At 32.8% G+C, this 23157-nt stretch overlaps 2 protein-coding genes across 6 annotated transcripts in view; one reads left to right on the top strand and one right to left on the bottom strand.

Annotated features, from left to right (window-relative positions):
- Nucleotides 1-425, bottom strand: part of LOC127703183 (CCR4-NOT transcription complex subunit 1-like) — a 62441-nt gene extending 62016 nt beyond the window's left edge. For all 4 annotated transcript variants that reach the window (XM_052207709.1, XM_052207710.1, XM_052207711.1 and 1 more), the window contains exon 1: nt 125-425. In XM_052207709.1, coding sequence (XP_052063669.1) covers nt 125-226 — 102 coding nt within the window. In that variant the 5' untranslated portion in view covers nt 227-425. The remainder of the gene's footprint in view (nt 1-124) is intronic.
- Nucleotides 426-462: 37 nt separating this feature from the next.
- LOC127703191 (uncharacterized) lies at nt 463-22142 on the top strand. Of its 2 annotated transcripts, XM_052207725.1 has the most exons (7): nt 463-526; nt 7522-7860; nt 10560-10936; nt 12201-12266; nt 18445-18531; nt 20186-20320; nt 21771-22142. In XM_052207725.1, the coding sequence occupies exons 3-7, from the start codon at nt 10568-10570 to the stop codon at nt 21990-21992; spliced, it is 879 nt and encodes a 292-aa protein (XP_052063685.1). In that variant the 5' UTR covers nt 463-526; nt 7522-7860; nt 10560-10567; the 3' UTR covers nt 21993-22142. The 2 variants fall into 2 exon arrangements, with proteins under 2 accessions (XP_052063685.1, XP_052063683.1); XM_052207723.1 differs by lacking the exons at nt 463-526; nt 7522-7860 and having other exon boundaries at nt 10232-10936.
- Nucleotides 22143-23157: the final 1015 nt, after the last annotated feature.

Below are 23157 nucleotides of genomic sequence, written 5' to 3'. Positions count from 1 at the left end.
GTGCACATATTGGTCATGATCACACGAGCTAAAATTATCTCCCTTGATAACGACACTCTGGCACAATCCCTGGTTATATTCGGAGTATAAGCGTTATTGTCATTAATCTCATGATAATACGTACATGACTGATTTCTGTTATACTCGATTTAAAATTTTTCTTTGTCAAATTGGCCACTGAATAACTTATTTCAGCCAAGGCAAAAGATAATGAGTCAAGATTCATATTATTCCATTAAACTGAAAACGAAAGCCCCAAATCAGTTTGAAGCTCTCTAAGTCCAATATATACACTCTCTGCACAATATTTATAAAGTAAATTAGTCATATGGGGCCTCTGTTGGCCTGGCATCTGGAAATTTCTACGATTTTACATTGTCATTTTTAACACCGACATGGCGTCACAGCAGCCATGTTAAATCCGTGCCGAAAGTTCCCGACGTTTAACGATTCACTGGATCATGTGACACGTACTATGGAAAACGTATATCAAGTTATATAGTTAAGTTAGTTTGAATGGTAAACGGTAATACCAACTGTCATTCTGAAATCACACAATTATTTTTCTTTCTTTAAATATAGAAAATTTACAGAAAGTTTTCAGCTTTCAGTTCGTTAAGAAAAGTTTCAACAGAATGTCTATATAACGTGAGAGCTCAGTAGACCCCATTTTAACAGTTTTTTCCACTTACATTGTATGTAGAAACAGAAAATAGCAGACGCAGATTTAGGGGACTTGGCCTCTTATGGAGCTACAAATATGATAAATGCATATTTTTCAGTTTACAAGTATCACTCCAAACGTTAGCTTCAGGCTCCTGCCCCCCCCCCCCCCCCCAAAAAAAAACAACAAAAAAACAAGCTATAAATATCAGTTGTAAATGGCTAAACTCAATAGATTAGTTGTTCCTTTTTTGGAATTTTCTATTTTCAATATTCTCTATTCATTTTCATTATTGATTTGGTCTAAAAAAAACTTCACCAAAGATACCATACAGACTTATAATTTCGTAACGGCCAGACGCGCGTTTCCATCTACAAAAGACTCATCAGTGACGCTCGAATAAAAAAGTCAAAGGCAAGGCCAAATAAAGTACTCAGCTGGAGAACATTGAGGACCAAAAATTTCGAAAGGTTTTGTCAAATACAGATAAGACTAGCTATTCTTAATGTTGAAGATCCTTAGTATTTTCGGAAACATAAGATACATTGTATTATAGTCTATATGTCTCTGGTATTTCGAACAAGTCAAAGTTTTGTAAACAGTCAATTTATAGATATGACAATATCAATGATAATTAATTCATGTCAACACAGAAGTGCTGACTACCGAGCTGGTGATACTTATCGACACAACAATATACCGGGGAGGAAACCCCCCGACCAGCAGTGGCATCAGCCCAGTGGTTGTAAATAAAATTAACCTCATCAAAAATACCAGGCTTATAATTTTATATACGCCAGACACGCATTTCGTTTACAAAAGACTCATCAATGACACTCGAATAAAACAAGTTTAAGGCCAAATAAAGTATGAAGTTAAAGAGCATTGAGGACCCACAATTCCGAAAGGTTTTGCCAACTTTGCTGATTCAAGCGCTTCTGGTGAGCGTACAAAGACGAAACGTGCGTATCCCATACTAAATTATAATAGAAAAATGGGTTATCCATCCATGACACAAAATCGATACATGCACAGCAAAAAAAGGACAAAAAGCAAAGGAAAAACGTCTGGTATGGTTCATGAGATTTGTTTCAATTGATTCAATTTTTTCTTATAACTTACAATTTTGATATGGAGTTTGTTCATCACTGAACTAAGGCTGTACTGTGATTTGAAGTTAACCTCCTTGTTATTTGTTATATTACGGGGGTTCCCTTCGTTAATCATACAACATCTCCTCATTAACGTTTTATACTAGACAACAAAAATAAAGAATGTAAAAAAACAAATAATTGAAATCAATTTCATGATTGCAAACTCTTTTAATTTGGTACCCAAGGGGTTGACTAAGGTATTAAAATATGGTTATCACCGGACTTCTCCCATCCGGCAGTAAAACCCTTCAGAAAGTCGGACATCCGTTTGGAACGTTAAACCTGATGCATCGTGTAGGGTAAGTGCCCCACTTTTTGCACGTTAACGAACCCTTGTATGTATGTGGCCTGTTGCAAGGCAAATTCTATTCCCCAATTTTCCCCCGAGTGGCAGGCGAAATTTTCTTCCCTTCTTCTCGGTCGACCTATCTTGCAGAACATACCTATTGTATTTCTCGACCTTAATATGCATGAACTATTTGCCACTTGACACCAAGAAAAAAAACAACAATAACTTGGAGGTTAACAATTAAATTTAAAATACCTGTCCAAATTACGGGTTTTGGCTATCTTGTATATCTTGCGTTTATAATAAGGTGATATGTTTTGTTTTTTTTTCAAAAAATAAGCCTGTTTTTTTTTTTAAAATAAGCCATGATATTGTTACTAAATATTATTTTTATTTTTTTATTGAATTTAAGTTTAGATTGAAAGAATTTTTGGAAATGTCCCCTTTCTGAAACACATTCAGGGGAAATTTGTCCTACCTCTTTTTGACCTGGTTTGAAAGAAAAAAAATCTATAGTACCAACAGGCAAGTCATTAATTTTGTAGGTAAAGAAATCTCAAACTGCTTAAAACCAAAAGGGTCTTTCTTTTGAATTTCCACGCAGATGATTGAGCTTACTAGTCTAAGTAAAGGTTATTCTACGAAAAGGTGAATACTTGTCAAATTATTCCTTCAATTAACTTCAAATTAATTGAGATTCGTGACGCTACTGATGAGACCTGAGACAGGTTAGTCAAAGAGCGCGTTTCTCGTGGTAACAATGGTATCTTAGACGACTTTTTTAGTGGTTGGATTTTCCGAAAGGACCGGTCCGCCTATTTTTGATGTATTTCTTACGCCGATTTGTGATACAGTACCTACATTCGTATGTTGGATCGACTTATTTAATATCTAATTTTTCAAAAAATTTTGCTCAGATGAGACCATTTAAATTTTCCCATTATGCACTTTCCATCTTTATGATAATATATATAGCAACATTTCAGGTGCACCCTCATCGCTCTCAGAGTATTCTAAGCTTCGGAGTTCATGTTTTCTTGCCAGTTTTCATTAATTGAAGAATCTTGAAGCTACGAAGGAAATGTTTTTTTTAATGGTAAAATTGAAATAATTAAACCCAAAAATTACGATCGACTTCATATCTTGGTTGGACGTTAATGAATTTCAGCGCGATAGATGAGCAAGGATTTGCTTTTATCCACATTCTTTACATTCCTCCTCATTCGTGACCTAACTTATTACAAGTTTTAATATGAACGACTGATGAAATACTTTTAGTACATCGAGTGCATCTTTCCGTTGCTGTGCACCTGCGTTGAAATCCACGTTATGATTATCATTCTGTTTATGTGTAATGTTTTTAAGATTATTACTCGTCTTTTTAAAACTTTTTTTTCCCTGTCCTTCATAATTTCCATTTTTGGGGTATATTCAAAAATTTCCTTGCTGAAAAAAAATAGCTTTCAATATATTACGAAATATTACGAGAGAGAAAACCGTAAAGCTAAAATTACATGATACCAACTCATGAAAAAATGCAAAAAGAGACATTCTTATTTTACGACATCAGTTCAGATCATATGTAATTTAGATTTGACATTTTAACAGCCATTTGGTTTTATTTAAGGAAGCATTTTGTGAATTGTTTGTAAATTCGTTGTATCCTTGTTATGTTTAGAGATTAAGATCTGAAACCGCGTCTGAAATTTATGTACTATTCTACCCCCCACCCCCCTCCCCCCCCCCAACTACTTTGGCAATATTGATCGTTACCAGGAGATCTTCAGAGATTTCTGCACTGTTCTGATAATCAACAAGCACAGGTGAAACAAATAAGGTATATATCCATATGCGTTTGTTATTTTGACTTATATTAACAATCGATGCTTACATAAGATAAAGGCGATATTGGATCTGAGGAGAGAAAGGATATGTGGGGTATATGGGGCATACGTCAACGAGACAAAACCGATAGCGATGTTATATCTAAGGCGAGAAAGGATACATGGGGTATACGTCAATGAGACAAAACCTATAGCGATGTTATCAACACTAAAAATTCTCAAATAATATTAGCTATCTTGGTGAAATCAGGGGTGTACAGAATCGTACACCGGTAAAAAATTCCGTAGACCCTGATTGTGCCAATGTAAAGAATTTATTTCTTATGAAACGTTCCTTTATTTCTTTTATACTGGGGAATAAAATTGAAAAATCAATATGAAGAACACTACACACTTTTTTCAACACCAAACTGTTGCCCATTGTCAAATATAACCTTTTTTGTATATTTATTAACTTTTGGGAATTATGAAAAATTTGATTTTTTCGGGAATTTTGGGGAGAGAAAATTTTTGCAAAATTTTTACTTTTTATCCCGGGGTGAACTGGGGTGGGGTGTTTGTTTTTACACCCAATTGATTGATCAATCAGATTGCAAGATTCTTCCGTCATAAGAAAAAACAACAAATATTGACCGTACAACAACCACCGAGGATAATCATGACTTGTGACAGGCACTTGGATATATGACGAAATTAAGCTATACTTTGTGATTTAAATCCTTCTGTTTTTTTTATTCTCGATCGGTGGAAGTGGACTACGTAAGATACATAAAATAATACACAATAGAAGATAGTTCAGGAAAAGCGCTAGTAAGCTCTATAATAACGTTATAATAAATAACAAAATCACGAAATTCATAACTGACGAAATACACTTAAATGAGGAAAATCAGAAAAAATCGGTATATCGAGAAAAATGACCGTGAAAGAATACCTAACGGTGAAAGATCTGGTATCGGATCGTGAATGTAATAAATTGTAATTCTACTTCAAAATCTGTGAAAAATCTGCTGTATTTTCAAAACGCAGAACAAATCCGAAAAAAATTATGTCTGTCAAAATGATTCAACTTTCTCAATAATGTTTATGAGAAAACACAAAAGGCGCAACACAGGTCTATGGGATTCATTAAAAAAAAACACGTTTTGTACCTATAATGGTCACATTTCAATATATAATGATATATTTGAAACTGAATTTTTGGTGTGTTAGATAGAGCAGAAAAATAAAAGTTTTTTATTCCTTGAAACCGTTCATTTTGTTTTTGAAAACATTGAATTTTGTTGATTTTTCATCAAAATTGATCGTGAAAGATCGGGCAAAGCATTATCTTCATCGTTAAAGACAAGGCGTGACCAGACGGACGCAGGACGTTTGCGCTTTTTTTTACCGTTACACTAAAGGACATTTGCGCTTCAAATACTATGGACATTTGCGCTTCAAATACTATGGACATATGCGCTTCAAATACTATGGACATTTGCGCTTTAAACTTTGATACACCTGTACAAAATTGACAAGACATTTGCGCTTTTCACCTATAATAATTTACCAAGTCATGGAAAGATGTTCACATATTCTTTGAAAGTTCTTCCGAACAAACGACAAAATCAGAAAAATTTATTCTGGTAAACCAGATATATTTGTCCATTTTGTAGCATGAATAGTCCAAGGAATTGTACCTTCATAGTTTATCTAAGCTTCAATTTGTGAAGACCGAAATTTTATTGTTAAACCACCTGCTGTACCTGTTGACTTTTAGAAAGAGTCATGGTTGTTATAAGGAATTAATTTTACTCCCATCCACCCTCTATAAAGCGCATATGTCCTATTAAAAAAGCGCAAATGTCCTAAAAATTAAAGCGTAAATGTCCTAAAAATTAAAGCGCTAATGTCCATTATAAAAACCGCAAACGTCTCGCGCCAGACCAGACTTAATAATCAGAAAACAATATTTCTTTTACCAATTGATATACTGGCAAAAAGTTGAAGCGTGTAATTATTTAGATAAGAACGAACAGTACTGCTTTCATTTTATTTCCATTTTTTTTTTATTTCAACAATTTTCCTTAGAAGTTATTTAAATAACTAAACACGTGTCTAGATAAGTAGATTTACAAGATGAAAGGACCTTCAGGAGCGTAAATTGTCGAAAAGTAAAAGTATATAATTATGTATCCATAATGCTTAAAGCATCCGCCCTGGAAATATATGCATGTGTACGCATTTTTTTTTTTTTTTTTTTGTGTAAGGGTTGTTACTTTCAGTTATATGGAGTGTCGTTTGTGCGTACATAGTATGACAGTATTGGCTAATTTAATGTTTATTTCGTGGCTGCGCTGACATAAACTAAAAAGGTACCAAGATAACGTTATTTTTACTTGATTGTTTGATCAGTCTGTTCACAACAGCTATACGTCATTGTACCCAACTTAGTGGGGAAATTGCCAATCAACGTAACTCGATTGTGCATGATGCCCATCTTGAACTGTAATTTTGCCGATTAAGTTCGATTCTTAATCTTAAATTTGTATTAGAAATCAAATTTATAAAGAACGAACAAGTATACTGATATTGCTATAAGGCACCTAGAGTCGGTATGGTATTATAAGATAATACCATACCAATTGCATTGAACGATTATAGCCATATTCACCAACAAAAGGAACCGGAATGAGTCATGCAAATTCAGTAAATGCTTTACCAATTAAAAGTATAAATTATCCTATAATTAAATAATTATTTGAACGTTTTCGTAGCATCAGATCTTTCACGATCCTTTTCACGATCTTCAAAAAGCGGTACGCGATCTTTCACGATCGGAAAAATCATTTTTTTTATAAATATTTCAATTTTTTGCTAAATTTCTGATTATGCTAACACAAAGTAACTTTAAGAACCATTTGAATCATTAAAATGGAATGACATTTCACAAAGAAAAGTTGTTTATCATTCGAATTATGAAAAACATCTTGTTTGTTTACATATTTAATGTCATTGAAATGTCGAGGAGCAATCTGCCTTTTGTAGTTTTGTAAAAACGGTGTACTTTTAAACTTTGATTTTTCTCAGATACTGGTTATAATGTTGAACCATTTTGACAGACAGTTTTATTTTTTTTTGTAAATTTGTCCGTATAATTCATTAAATTAGATTAGTAATTGACCTTGCACATGTCTTCTCGATAAGATTTCCTTCACGATCCTACACCGGAGCTTTCACGATCCAATCACAATACTTGACCACCGTAAGGTATTCTTTCACGATCTTTTTCCTCGATATACCGAATGACACCCGTGTGCATAGTCAACAAATTGTCAATTATACCAAATCTTTTTATTTTTATAAAGACTGAGTGAAGTTTTCTTGTCATGATCTGTTTTTCTATTTAAAGTGTCGATCATCAATTGCTTGCAAGAAACAAGAAAGATCTATGAGATTTGGTGATTTTTAGACGAACAAACATTTTTCGCCGATTTGATACAAATGTGCTTCCATTTTGAAAGAATTATTTCAGTAATATTTTAGAAAATAAGAGATATAAATGCATTATCTTTTTTCGATTTTCAGTTAAACAATTCAACGAGCCAATGGAAAAATTTTCAAAAACCTTTGACATAGCTAATTTAGCTGTACCTTGACCGCACTATACTTTTCCAGTCATGACGATCATCATGGCGATCCTTACACAGTGTGATAATATTAAACGATTTTTTTTCAAATGAAATCTCGCTGAGATTAATTTAAAATGTCATCGGAAAGGTTGGTAAATATTAACACGTTACATTAGTACACTTTCTGTACGTATAAAGGCACGTTACATCACTACTTATAGAAGATAAAAACATATATTTCTACTGATTCTCATCAGACGTTACAAGTAACAAGTTGAAACCAACAGAACACAAGGTAAATAAAAATAAAACGGAATAAATCTTATAGTATCTATATATTCATAGATATAGTCTCTCATTTATTTATTTAAATATTTAGTTAATTATCTGTATAAAATTAATTTATTCATAGTTATGACATGTCATTTATTTATTAAAATATTTAGTTTACAATTTGTAAACTATAACTATGATATTATTTACTTATTTAGATATTTAGTTAATTATTTGTAAGCTCATTTATTGATAAGTGTTAGTTATATTTGATAAAAATAGCATTTTTAATTTTAGCGCGTAAAGCGCTTTTTTAAAATTTATTAAAGCCAGGAAAATATAAATACGTAGTATTAAATAAGTTAATTATTTATAAATTAATTATACCCCCGCTTTAAAAAAATGTGGGTATACTGTTTTACCTCAGTCAGTCCATCCGTCAGTCCATCCGTCAGTCCATCCATCCTTCCATCCATCCGTCAGTCCATCCTTCCGTCCCATGAATATTTTTCGTCGCATCTTTCACTGGAGCTACAATACAAGGATTTCTGAAATTTGGTTTCAGGGTTTATATAAGTCAGCTATACCGCGTGTAATGCGTTTTCAGATGCATCACTCAACAACTTCCTGTTTACCGAACACTTGTATCATTTAACACATGATAGCCAAGTTGAAAATTTTCGTCACATTTTTCTCAGGAACTACAATACAAGGATTTCTGAAATTTGGTTTCAGGGTTAATATAAGTCAGCTTTACCGTGTGATGCGTTTTCAGATTCATCACTCAACAACTTCCTGTTTACCGAAATATTTGGGCGGGGGTATCATCAGTGAGCAGTAGCTCGCAGTTTCACTTGTTTATTCATATTTAAATATTTAATAGTTAATTATTTGCAAATTAATTTATTCATAACTATGATATGTTAATTATTTGTAAACTAATTTATTGATAAGTGTAAGTTTTATTTGATAAAAAATAGCATTTTTTGAATTTTAGCGCGTGAAGCGCTTTTTTTTTTGAATTTATTAAAGCCAGAAATGTTTTACATAAGTTAATTAAAGGATGCAGGATCCTACGGAAGCGTATTAGGGACACAGTATAAATAAAATTGGCATTGCACTTTTTTTCAAAGTCGAAATTTTGACATTTCAAATCTTTAAAATTTCGACTATAACTCGAAATTTTAACTTTTCAAATCTCGAAATTTTGACTTTAATTTGAAATTTTGACTTTTTAAAATCATAAAATTTCGACTAAGGGCTAAAAGGGGACATCGATGTAGTAAGAGTAAATTATGGTGAATAAATTTCATTTGAATATTTACACAAAACAATGTTTGTTGACAGAGAATAACTCATCTAAATATCTACAGGTATGTTTAAAATATCTATCAAATGGTGTTTAGTTTGGTCTTTATGAAGTTGTAACATAAACTGTTATTCAAAAGAGCAAAGGGATAAAACTGCAATAAGAGGGACACAGTTAGTTCCCATTGGAATACCAATTACTTGGCAGTATAATATATCTCTAAACTCTAAAGGGAACATAAATATTATGAAGCAAGGAATTAACGGCTTTAATTGAATAAGTCTATAATCTGATTAAAATACAAATTTTGTGTCCACGCTATTGCTTGCAATGGAGGATGTGGCGTAGGATCTGTATCAATCAGATTGATAATTCTACAATAAGATAAAATAATCGTATCATTTATCAATTCACATGTGACTAACCTGATGTTTAGTGGTTGTCGTTTGTTGATGTGGTTCATAAGTGTTTCTCGTTTCTCGTTTTTTATATAGATTAGACCGTTGGTTTTCCTGTTTGAATGGTTTTAAGTCATTTTTGGGGCCCTTAATAGCTTGTTGTTCGGTGTTAGCCAAGGCTCCGTGTTGAAGGCCGTACTTTGACCTATAATGGTTTACTTTTACAAATTGTGACTTGGATGGAGAGTTGTCTCATTGGTACTCATACCACATCTTCTTATATCTATTTGGATGGGACAGTGTACCACACGATTTAAGAATGAAAATACCATTGAAGTCAAAGAATCCACGCATCACATCTTCATTGTAGATAACAGAGATCCTTGCTTAGATCATCCATGTCCAGTAGCAAGAAAAAAACCGCTAGTGACACTTTTTTCCAATCCCAGATATGTGACCCTTCAAATAACAGGGGTATCGAGACACAGCTACATTTTGGTAGTGGACTACTTCGACTTCTCCCATAGGAATGCACATGATCCTTGCTAAGGGGCGCCCAGTTTATTGGTTCTATAAATATCCTATCCCGTATATGGTCGGGATAGGGATGTTGCTCTCATGTAACGTGTTTGGAATGTGTCATGCTCTTATATTTATAGCTACAGTTCTTTGGGGGATGACGGAGGTTTCTTAGTTTCTGGCCCTAATGAAAACAACTTTTGTTTTTCCAGCAGAAGTCAAAAACTAGCTAGAACTTATCCAAATCCATCAAAGAAAATTGTAAATACTACTTATGGAATTTATTTATAGTAACTATATTTTTTCCGTTGTTTCTTGTAAGATTCCACACTGTTCAAGTTTTGGAAATGTATTTTTAACTTAATTGCACTTTTATCAGTTTCTGGGGAGGGTAGATCAGATACTAAGAACAAGATATAATCGTCTATGACACCGAAACATTTGACATTGAAAACGATGAAAAATTAATGTTTTTCTTGTATTTTTTAATGCTAGTTTCCAGAATGACCTCACACCCAATCAGTGAACCTGAATTTGCGACTGTAATACATCACCCAGTAGTAAAGACTGTCACATACCCATCTGTTGCTCATATAGGCCAAAACTTGGTTGCACCTAATCCAGAACCGATGTTTCCTGTCAGAACATTTCGAATTCTTGGAGGATCACAGATTGCACTAGCTATTATTTGTATGGTTCACAGCTTCATAGGCGTAATTATTGATGCAATTGAAATGAACAGGAACTGTCGCCACTCATATAAAAGTTATTATGGCGTCCATGATCCCTGGTTCTGGCAGTGTTGGATATGGCGAAGATACACAGAACCATTGCTTGCATTTGATCTAACATGTCTGATATGCTCAGTATGGGTATGTTAACTAACTTGCTCCCATGGTATTGATGTAATAGATGTGGACTTTTTGCTTTAGACAACTGGAAACCCATAAAAAATATATACGTTAGCACCAAGACTCACACCAACACACATAACATGTTTATAATTTTATGAATAATATGAACGAGAAGAAATAAAGCTGTACATAAATCTTTTCTAATGGCAGCTGTGAGTAGCTTATATGTACAGAAGCCATTAAAGCTTTTGTCAAGACTTGGCATGCGTTGTTCAGTAGCCGTATGTCGTACTTTTGTTTACTTTTGATACGTCAATGCTACTGCTGAATGATTGCGTGTTTGGATCTTTATGAATCTAAGCCACAAACTTTGATTCATAACAGTAAAGGAACGGTTTGTTCCTGTGTTGTGCTGATGTACCACTGTCCCAGGTTAGGGGGGGGGGGGGGGGTTGGACGTCCGCTAACATGTTAAACCCCGCTACATTCTGTATTTTTGTTTTGTACACCAATGAGGCCGTTAGTTTTTTTGTTTGAATTGTTTTACATTTCGAGTATTTTAATACATGTAGCTTGCTATGCGGTATGGGTTTTGATCATTGTTGAAGGCCGTAAGGCGACCTATTGTTTTAACTTGCACGCCATTTAGTAAGGAGGAGAGTTGTCTCATTTGCAATCATACTACATCTTCTTAGTTTTATAACAATACAATAAGAGGTGCACAATTAACCCCCATCAGAATATATCAGTCACTCTTTAATAGTAGGCATTTTATTCACCAAATATATGACACGGAGAGCCAGAATTATTTACATAATTGAAATGTACAGTTCATAAATGATTTTTTTTCTAAACTTGAAATCACATTACTATAGTTGACTCTGTATTATTTTGAAATAACCGTTTTTTCTTTGCCATTTCTTAACTTATTTTTTTCTGCGGTTTTGTGATTCTAAGTTATGTACTTTGGAAAATTGTTTTTTAAAGACCTTACGGTGCTCGATAGTTGCTTATATCCACGTTATTTGGTTCCTGGTGAATAGTTGTCTCATTGACAAGCATACCAAGTTTTGATATTTTTATTCTGTTCCGGTCTGTTATGAAGAATTTGTTATACATCTATAAAAATATAAACGAATAGCTGAAGGCAATGCGTTCTAGTTCATTCAAAAGGTTTTGTAAGTTCCTGTGTGACCAACTGTTCGTTCACATTGATTAAAACATTAAAAGAAAAGCAAGCAGTGTTACACTTAAAAAACTTGAATGTTTATTTCTTTTTTAGTTTTTATTTACCGGATTCTTTCCCATTTGTATGTCACGAAAGAAAATACATAACTGGAAAAACCTGGTAAGTAAACAGGCCGATTTTGCCTGATTATATATTTCAACAACAGACCCATACCACAACGCTCAATTGTTCAAGATTACGACATAATGTTTTAGAGCTTTAAATTACATACATGGCGATGTGGTTCTGTAAAAACGGCATTTTTAATGGTCTATGTTTGAAAAAAAATCATCAAAGATACCAGACTTATAACTTAAGGGGGTCTCATTGGGGGGTTCTGATCCCGGATCCCGCTTACTGTTTTGTCAGATTCCCGTATCCCGCTTACACTATGTACGTAAGCAATTTTCATTTTTTTTGTAATTTCCCGTGTCCCGCTAGACTTCATTTCCCGTTTTCACGGCACAATAATTTGACTTTCACGTGTCACGCTTACAAAAAATCGGCAATCCCGGGTCGTAATGCAAATCAAATACGAAGTTGGAAAACATTAAAAAACCGAAAAGTTGTGCCAAATACTGCTAGGTCAATCTATAACTGAAGTAGAAAAACCTTAGTGTTTCAAATTATTCAATATTTTAGAAACATTTGATTTACATAAAAAGAACATAGGAATGCTATATATATTTCATGTCAACAAAAACGTACTGATTACTGGGATGGTTATACCCTTTGAAGGGGGGGGGGTGTAAAAACGTCTTTCAGTTGTGGCATCGACCCAGTGGTGGTAAAACTCTTCATAGATAACAGGCTTATAATTTGGTACACCAGAAGCGCGTTAGAATATAAATTTGTGACCATAAATTATAAGTGTGAAAAAGCATTCAATCTTTATCCCGACAGAGAAAGGTTGTTTTGAAAAAACTGTAAAAAAAACAAAAAATGTCCCTCTATTGTGTTATCATGTCAACAACGTCACGTACAAAATGTACGTAACAGTTTTAATATTATTAGCGTATGCCATACTAAATAGAATAATTTTGCATTTATCATCGAGTAAGCAATTCTTATCACTTTACATAGCTGAATTTTTTTACAAAATCAAATTTTTTTTTTTTTTAAATGATTAAAAAGCCACATTCATTTAAAAAAAAATGAAAAGATGTGTATAAATTTATTTCTAATATTAACGCCTGAATGTTAAATAATAAGGCAGTCCGTTTTATAGCTTAAATTTTATTACAACTACTTTTATTAGACATTTGCGGAAACTGTCATACACCTACGATTAGGATTACAATTACACTTTCAGGTAGCATTTAAATCTTGGGTCGTCTCAAAGTGTAAATATGAACCGTCGTTCTAGAACTCCGATGATGTTTTTCTATAGTTGAACAACAGGGATTTTAAGAAATATATGAAGTAATATTTACACATTAATTATTGTACATCGTGTTCATGTACGGAGTATGATAGAATGGACAAACATCACTTGATAAGTTTTACATGAAATAAAAAAAAAAACGTATTGTCGTTGGCTAGGTTTGGACAATTAGAAATTAATTTCAACAAGACTTAGACTAAAGAAAGGACGATCAACTAAGGAGCATGTTGACAATATTTATGTTTATGCTAAGACATATAGTTTCCTTATTTTTTTTTAAGAAAATGGGAGGATATACAGAGGTTTGGTGCTTTTAAAAGAACCGTTTATTCTCATGGCATTTTACTTGCGGGTCTCAACTCACTAGTTATTAAGCTGTAGACCAAATATAATATCATTCCTTTCTATAGAGGCCAGGAAAACTTTAAGCAAGATTTTTCGAACGGATAGACGGACAGAGCCGAGCGGTTACTAAATCTGCTTTTGCCTTCAGAGACGCAGGTAAAAATGACTTCTGAGTTGTTTTTTTTTGTGCAATTTTGATAGAGATCTTGGGAATCATTTGAGTATAGACGGTTTTTTCACGGTGTCTATAATCATTTCTCTCCCATAAACATGGGTGGGTGTGGTCTGATCGAAGCATGAGCAGTAAGTATTGATCCGAGACCGGTACAATTGTACTCTAGAGTGCACTTATGACGGTCACACAAAGTTTATCCGCAAAATTATTTCGTTGATTAAAAGGGATAAAAGGTGCAAAGGTATATCAGCCGAGAAGAAAAACTATTTAAGCCGGTTATAGGGAACAGTTTCGGATACAAAATGTAATCGTGAAAACGAAGGACATTGATATTTTAAAAGCATTGCTTAATAATTATATTGTGTTACTTGCTTGTCGCATATTCCCTGATTTTCAAGTGCACCTTTTGTTGAGTACCCTCTGAACGAATTTTTGCTGGTTTTGCTTTACTAAAATAAAGTAAGACACAATTTTGCCCGGGAACTATAACAAAAAGATTATAAACCTTATACAAGACAACAGATTGTTCGAAACCCCAGGATATGTAGAGGCAGTCTAAAAAAATAAATGGGCTTATTAAACACTATAAGGTAAAGCTTGAACACGCCATCGAAGAATTGAAAAAAAACAAAACAAAGTTATGGGGATTATTTGGTGACATATCCAATACAGCGATTCAAATCTGTTGTGACCATTTGTATGTCGTCGAAACGTTTAACAAAAAAACAATCATTTGGTTTTACTAGGTATCTCTATTGTTGCTTTTTTTAATTTTGAGATGACCCCTTGTTTTTCGTCAACTGTTATCGTAAGTCTAAGTGTAATCCTAGGTATAGACGTAGTTTCCGCAAATGTCTAATTAGACTTGTACAAAAAAACATGATACTGTAAAAAACAAAAAAGTGGCTGTGTTACTTAGTTGATTTCATTTAATTGTTATGTAGTGGACAAAACACTAAAACAAAATAGAACCAACAAATGAAGCCAAACCCGGACAATGAATAAAGGTGTCAGACCACCAATTCAAAATCCCTATCTATTCAACCATTATTAGCAATTTTCACAGCTCTCTAAATATTTTACCTTAAGTTTAACTTCATAGAAACCAGGTATATCCTGAATTGTACATGCATCACCTTTCTACATGCCAATTTTCAACCAATGTTTAAAGTCTTGTAATGAAATACTACAGTTCGGAAATCAAGTACTACTAAAAAATAACCCCTGGTTTTCTGAATATCTTAAATAAGTATACTATGTAGCGCATTTATCCTCAATTTTTTTAATGCAAACTCATAAACAAGTAAATTTTGGCTCAAAATGGTCTACATATATTTCTCTTTCACCAAAAGTTTCATTTCTGCAAATTTGTTTGGTTTATTCCTTGAATGCCAACATCCTTTGATCTACCGACGATTTACCTGTAAAATTATGTTGGCGTTCAAGGAATATGTGTAAGTAGTTATCACAACAAAAGTGCATGCTTATCAAAACAATCATACTAATTAAACAGATAGGTAAATTACAGGTAGCTAAATCTAATTCATGTTTGTCAAGTTGTTGAATATCATTTTTTGCTGTTACTGCTTGAACAAATATGGATTCTCTTAAAATGAAACTTTGAAAAGTGTTGCATCACAAAGTGAACATGTGCATATTGTCAGGAATTCCAGTTTGCTCAAATTCTACAATAGCCTCTTTAGTCTTTGAAGTTTTTTTTTCAATATTTCTATAGTTGTGTGTGCTGTAATATCCTCCCATATTACTTGATGGAATTTCTTGAAACTTTGTATCACGTGTTAGATTACAATGTTTTTATTTTGTTCAGTTTGTTCAGGATATTTTTCTTGATAATAATACTACACCTTTTTTTTATTGTAATTGATTCATAAAATAATATTGTTTAGGTGTTTAAAATGTTCGCAACTCATCGGAATTCTTGTTTCCCCATTATTATGGATTTTCTTGAAACTTTTAAAGTTTCCAGCTTCGAAGTTATCAAATTTACTTAATTAGTTCTGATGATTTTTGTCGAGCATGCGACTTTTGTCGCAGGGAGCTCGACATAGGGATAGTGATGCGGCGGTGTTAGCTAACTTCTTAAAAGCTTTGTATTTTAGAAGGTGGAAGACCTTGATGCTTCATACTTTGTATATAGATGCCTTATGTTACGAATTTTCCGTTTGTCACATGTCCATTGTCCATGACCTCATTTTCATGGTTCAGTGACTACTTGAAAAAAAGTTAAGATTTTTTGTAATGTTAATTTCTCTCTTATAATGAGTAATAGGATAACTATATTTGGTATGTGCGTACCTTGCAAGGTCCTCATGCCCATCAGACAGTTTTCACTTGACGTTGACCTCATTTCATGGATCAGTGAACAAGGTTAAGTTTTGGTGGTCAAGTCTATATCTCAGATACTAGAAGCAATAGGTCTAGCATATTCGGTGTATGGAAGGACTGTAAGGTGTACATGTCCAACTGGCAGGTTTCATCTGACCTTGACCTCATTTTCATGGTTCAGTGGTTATAATTAAGTTTTTGTGCTTTGGTCTGTTTTTTCTTATACTGTATGCAATAGGTCTACTATATTTGGTGTATGGAATGATTGTAAGGTGTACATGTCTAGCTGGCAGGTGTCTTCTGACGTTGACCTCATTTTCATGGTTCAGTGGTCAATGTTAAATTTTTGAGTTTTGGTCTTTTTTTCTAATACTATATGCAATAGGTCAACTATATTTGGTGTATGGAATGATTGCAAGCTGTACATGTCTGCCTGGCATGGTTCATCTGACCTTGACCTCATTTTCATGGTTCATTAGTCAATATTTAGTTTTCTTGGTTAAGTCTGTATCTTAGAAACTATAAGCAATAGGTCAACTATATTTAGTGTATTGAATGATTGTAAGGTGTACATGTATTTCTTGTTTGGTTTATATGACCTTGACCTCATTTTCTTGGATCATGTTAAATTTATGTGATAGTTGTAGTAAAGCTTTATATTTAGAACTATCAACATAATATCAATGATTAGTAAAGAAGGCGAGACATTTCAGCGTGTGCCCTCTTGTTAAAGTTTAATTACTTATTCAATTGAAATCTTCATTTAGTTCATATTAACTATAGTCTATATAATATAATATTTACAATGATATGGAATTAAATAAATCTCTAATATCCTTTTTTTAATGTCTTATGTTAATAAGCATTTCCATTCTCAAAATATCTTTTTTTTTAATAAAAAGTAATAAAAATGTTTTCATCTTCTTTATTTCTTTAAAATTCATAATAATTTTATCCTAATGTCTACTATTTTTTCTTATCAAAAAGTGATAAAATTTTGCAATTTTATCAAGTTCACTAATTATTTAACAGTTAAATACTTATAAAAACACCTATTGTTATTATATAAACATCCATTGAAATATTTTTGTTGGCATTCAAGGAAAAGGTTAATAAGCATTTCCATTCTCAAAATATCTTTTTTTTTAATAAAAAGTAATAAAAATGTTTTCATCTTCTTCATTTCTTTAAAACACCTATTGTTATTATATAAACATCCATTGAAATATTTTTGTTGGCATTCAAGGAATAGGTTAATAAGCATTTCCATTCTCAAAATATCTTTTTTTTTAATAAAAAGTAATAAAAATGTTTTCATCTTCTTTATTTCTTTAAAATTCATAATAATTTTATCCTAATGTCTACTATTTTTTCTTATCAAAAAGTGATAAAATTTTGCAATTTTATCAAGTTCACTAATTATTTAACAGTTAAATACTTATAAAAACACCTATTGTTATTATATAAACATCCATTGAAATATTTTTGTTGGCATTCAAGGAATAGGTAACATATAAAATGTTGGCATTCGAGGAAGACACCATTTGTTTGTTAGTTTAAGTAAACAATGACATCAAAAGCAGTATTTTACGTTCCAAATTGAGGTGGGAGAATTGGTAGACTGGTCTGACACCTTAATCAAATCTATGCATGAGAGAGATTCATGATTCCTTATTTTAAAATGATTTCGAAATTTGATAACATAAAAACTCTCGATCTTATAAAGAACAAAGGACTCGGATTGTAATTGCATATATTATGAGTTTATTTTTTTAATCTTGGGAATAATCATTATCAATGTGTCATTATGTTTATAGATTTAAACATAAGATTCATTTTAATTTTAGCTCAACTGGATGAAGAAGGGCAAGTTTGCTACAATTTAAAAACCGTTTAAAATCTGAAAAAGTACGATTTTTCAAAATATTTCATTGTTTCATTATATATATTCAAAATAATGCATAAACGAAAGGAAAAAAAATATTGCTAATGTCGAAATATGTTACGCTCGACTAACCCTTCTTTCAACGTTATACTCTATTATTCAGAAAATTGCCTTTATGGTATGTAGTATAATTGGATCTGCTCTATTTGTACCTATCATATTCAGTCTTGGAGTCATTGGAGCCATATACGTAAGTAAGATTATTTCTATAAGAATTTCTACACAAGTTATGTCCATTTGAGGGGAGGCTTATTGTCTAGCATTTAAGAAAAGGTAACAAGAAAAAAAAACCCAAACAAACTTAGTTTTTTTTTTAAATAATTTTTCTTTTTTGTAAATGTTACAAAATTGTATTGCTTATTGTTTATTTGTGGTATTGAGTAGCAGTCCGATTTTTGGATTTTATACTAATAAATATTCAATACACAAGTAAATTTTAAGACCTTTAAAACATCACTAAATAGTAACCCGTACAATGACGGATATTATGCACACTTTTGAATTATGAAGTATGGCACTTTTTGCATTCGAATGTACGTTACTGTAAGACAACAATTAAATTTCAGCTTATTAACTATTGCTATGCGTTTTTGAATGTCAGGTGTATATGAAACTTCTCAATCGTGAATCCATTTATTTTTTTCAAAAAGGAAGTGTTAGGAAGGCAACGAGCATTTCTGATTTTTGTTTATGTTTTTTAAAAATTGTGATATATAAACACAAATTTGCAGATCTAACACTGTTGGGCCTAAACTTGAGACGAAGTATGTATAAGTTATATACATATACCCAAGAAAAACATTTCTCCCCGGTAAGGAAATTGAAATTTTAAGACAAAACGAAGGTCCGAATTTTTTAAAGACATTATTCAAAATTATCTCCTCCTATAGTAAAACAAATGCTAAACAGGGCGTCCGTTTCGCTGACTTGGATGCAGGAAAACACTACCACAAGTCGCAAGGCAAAATTTCTGCTCCTATCCAACAAATCCTTTTTTCAAATGGCAGTCCAAATTTTCCACTCTTCATCTCGGACGATATTTGTTCTCGTCCTGCATATGCATGAAATGAGACAACTCTCCATCCAAGTCACAATTTGTAAAAGTAAACCATTATAGGTCGAAGTACGGCCTTCAACACGGAGCCTTGGCTCACACCGAACAGCAAGCTATAAAGGGCCCCAAAAATGACCTGTGTAAAACCATTCAAACAGGAAAACCAACGGTCTAATCTATAAGATATTTTTCCAATTATGGGCCCCAAAGGGCATAAACATTACAACATCAATAATTTTTCATAATACAATACAAACAATGAGATAAAAAAAAAGTTTAACGAGAACTATTTAAGTTCTTAAAGAATATGTAGATAAAGAATCTATGGTATGTTTTTTTTTTAATACTAATGCATTTTTTTTGCAAGTGTGGTTGATATAGATAACAAACAAGCAGCCCAAAAAGAAAAAAGAAAAATAGATATCCATATATGTATAGTACACAAAAAGTTGGATATAATAATTAGCCAAAAAGAAAGTAGAAATTAAGCATGTCCATGACTCATCCTTAAAAAAATATATAAAAAACGAGAAACGAGAAACACGTATGAACCACATCAACAAACGACAACCACTGAACACTAGGACAGGTGCAAACAAATGCAGCGGGTTTTAAATGACTGTATATCTGTAAGTATAAATGCTACATCTACATTTTTTTCGTTACATATACTTTGCCTCTCGTCTGTTAAATTGATTTAATTATAACACACGTATCTAAAAAAGAGACGATTTCTAACTTCGTTAATATCAGAAATTATTATTAATTTAAGCGTCGTCCTTTATTTCAGCGAGAATTCCACAATGGAAAAGTAGTCGTGCTGTCAGCCTTTTTGTCCATATTTTCTGCTGGTCAGTTTGTTGTAGGGATCATTTCAGCGTCCTATTGCTGTTGTTGTTCTGCATGGGAAGTGTCGGAACCCACCGTAAGTTGAACAATTTTCTTATACATGTATACTAGTATTTAAGATTTTACAGTAAATAGAAACTGGATGTTACAATTTCATTTATCCTGTTCCAAATAAGATATATTTTGGTCATATTCTAAGTTATAACGGAGCACCTGAGTTCTCCCCCAGATTCTGGTGGGGTTCGTGTTGTTCAGTCTTTATTTTTCTATGTTGTGTTTTGTATACTGTTGTTTGTCTTTTGGTCTTTTTCGTTATTTGACATGACGTTGTCAGTTTATTTTCAACTTATGAGTTTGAATATCTTTTTGGTATTTTTCACCTCCCTTTTTTTAAGTTAGTGGAGAATAAATTACGAATACAAGCAGGAGTTATCACGTATGTCCCCGACATAAATATTTTGAAGTTAGATGAATCAGCCATCGGTTAATCGGAAAAAAGATTAATGAATTAAGAAAACTGCATGTTAGTAACTGATTATTTTCCAGTAAAAATTAAAAAAACAAGATATTCACGTTTCATTTTTAAAGTCTTGATTCTTCCTTCAATTAAAGCGAATATAAGGCGATTTATACGTCAATGAGACAACAAGTAACTCAAAAAAAAAAAAAAAATATAAAATCATCTGTAGCTCAGCATATGGTCTATGCAATATGTATTCAAGCTTTAAATGCCCCTCGTTTATAAAGGTAGTGAGCAGGTCTGTTTTGGTAACTTGAGTTTTCGTAAAATTCTTTTCAAATAGAAAAAAACCCACAATTTTGATGGCTTTTGATAAATAAAATTCGCACAAAAATATGTTTATTACATAGTAAGGCAATGTGGTATGATTGCCAGTGAGACAACAATCCACCGAGTCAAATGACGTGGATGTAAGCAATTATAGGTTTCCTAGTCCTGTAACATAAGACTTCGTAGGTTCATATCATTTGCTTTCGACGTTTTTTCGACGGATATTTTTTTTACTTTCAATGCCGAACATCAAACGACGTGGTTCGGCATTGATAGTAAACAAAAATATCAAATAAAAAACGTCGAAAGCAAACGATATGAACCTACGAAGGCTTATGTTATAGGACTAATAGGTTTCCGTCCGGCCTTCAACAATGAGTAAAACCCATACCGTTTAGTGAGCTATAAATGTACCCGACATGACAAAATGTGAGATTCAACCGAAAAATCCAACGGCCTGATAAAACAATAACCGAAAATTAAATATGACATACAGCTACCAAAGACAACCAATGATTAAGCTACAAACTTGGCACAGACAGGCACATATAGAATTTGATTGGGTTAAGCATGTTTGTGAGCACTCTATTGTTTGTTTGCTGTCTCAATGACATTTATTCCGCCTGTCAATATTAATATTAAATTGATAAAAAAAACCTAATACCCATTTTTGGCGGACGTATACACTTAAAACTGATTTTGTTTTCTTTATTACAATGATCATTTTGCACTTTAGGTAATTTACTTCAGTTCTAATCAGCCAGGAACGATAATGAGTCCTCCACAAACTCATATCCCGGGGAATGACATGAACACCGAACAGTACCAGAGACAATCAGAGTACAGCCGGGCATCACGGGCATCACAGTATGAGGTGACGGAGCATCGTGACCAAGGAGGAGATAACTTTAAATCACAACAGGTTATCTATGATGATCCACCGTCGTACAAAGAGTGATATGTTGTCTACCCTTACAATTATTTTAATGTCATAGTCGTCTACAAATCTTTAAATAGTTACTAAGTGATTATCATTGTTAAAGTTGTTTATGTTTTGATTGTTGTTGTGTTAATATTTTGCTAAAATATAGATTTTCTGCCTTGTTCATATATCTTTATGCATTAAATGTTTATAAACTGACGGACTTCAAATAAAGTTAGTAGTTCGAAAGTTGAATTGATTACGTCACGTTTTTTGTTCAAATCATGTTGTATGCACTGAAACCATGGTTTTCTCCTATTCGATAGATGTGTCACCGTCGAATTAAGGCAATGACTGCTTGTTACCAACGCATAAAAGATTGACCGACTTTTGTGCCTGTTTTGAGCTCTGTTTTGTCCATTCGGATTTGGGTTTACCCATAACAGTCTGTTTTTGGCAATTATGCGGGTTAAACCTTAGGCCTTAAAATGTTTTTCTGCAATCGATTCTATGGCAATTCAGTATATTGGAAACATATATGGGATGAATCTGTCTGCCATGACATCCGAAAACTTGGTAAGCAGTTGACGTTGCAGTCGTAAACCTGTTTCGCAAATGGCGTTGCGTAATATATTCTATTGACCTGGCGTTGTCACTGCAGTTTGATTTGGCCATGGACACATTCCGTCTGTCTGTACCGTTGTTTTAAGGACTATACGAGGCGATTTTGACTTGAAATTGCCTTGCAACAGCACGTTGACATATTCCTGCCTGCAATATTCTTGTGGCCTGATTCAGATTTTCGTTGCTCTATCTCAGTAATATTGAAAAGTAACATTTTTACTGATTTATTAAAGTGGTGGTATGTATCCCAAGAAATGTTTCAAGATGAAAAAAAAACTTTTAAAAACATGCATTGGTTTCTAATTTTGCTTTTAGAAATTTGTGCGACGTCAATAATCCGGTATGTTCACTGAAAATACCTCAGGTAAATCAGGTATTGAATTTTTCTTAACAGAAAGACGTATGGTAAGCATGAAAGCAATTATATAAGGATTAATCATGATTTGGTAAAACAAATCACCAACATGTGTGTTGCGTTTTTAAAGTCCGGCAGCATAGTCTTCATAAGTTATCCGTATTGTGTTGTTTTAGTCGTTGAAGAATGGTTTAATCGTTGGTGAATGGTTTTAATCGCTGA

Source organism: Mytilus californianus, unplaced genomic scaffold (assembly GCF_021869535.1).
Source record: "Mytilus californianus isolate M0D057914Y unplaced genomic scaffold, xbMytCali1.0.p SCAF_5, whole genome shotgun sequence".
Taxonomy (NCBI): Eukaryota; Metazoa; Mollusca; class Bivalvia; order Mytilida; family Mytilidae; genus Mytilus; species Mytilus californianus.
This window is presented reverse-complemented; position numbering and strand designations above follow the sequence as displayed.

Excerpts from the sequence above, each read along its gene's own strand:
- LOC127703191 (XM_052207723.1), top strand. The coding sequence starts at position 10,532 with ATGTTTTTCTTGTATTTTTTAATGCTAGTTTCCAGAATGACCTCACAC. Across the intron at positions 10,937-12,200 it reads GTCTGATATGCTCAGTATGG|TTTTTATTTACCGGATTCTT; the intron begins GTATGTTAACTA and ends TTTCTTTTTTAG. Across the intron at positions 20,321-21,770 it reads GGGAAGTGTCGGAACCCACC|GTAATTTACTTCAGTTCTAA; the intron begins GTAAGTTGAACA and ends TTTGCACTTTAG.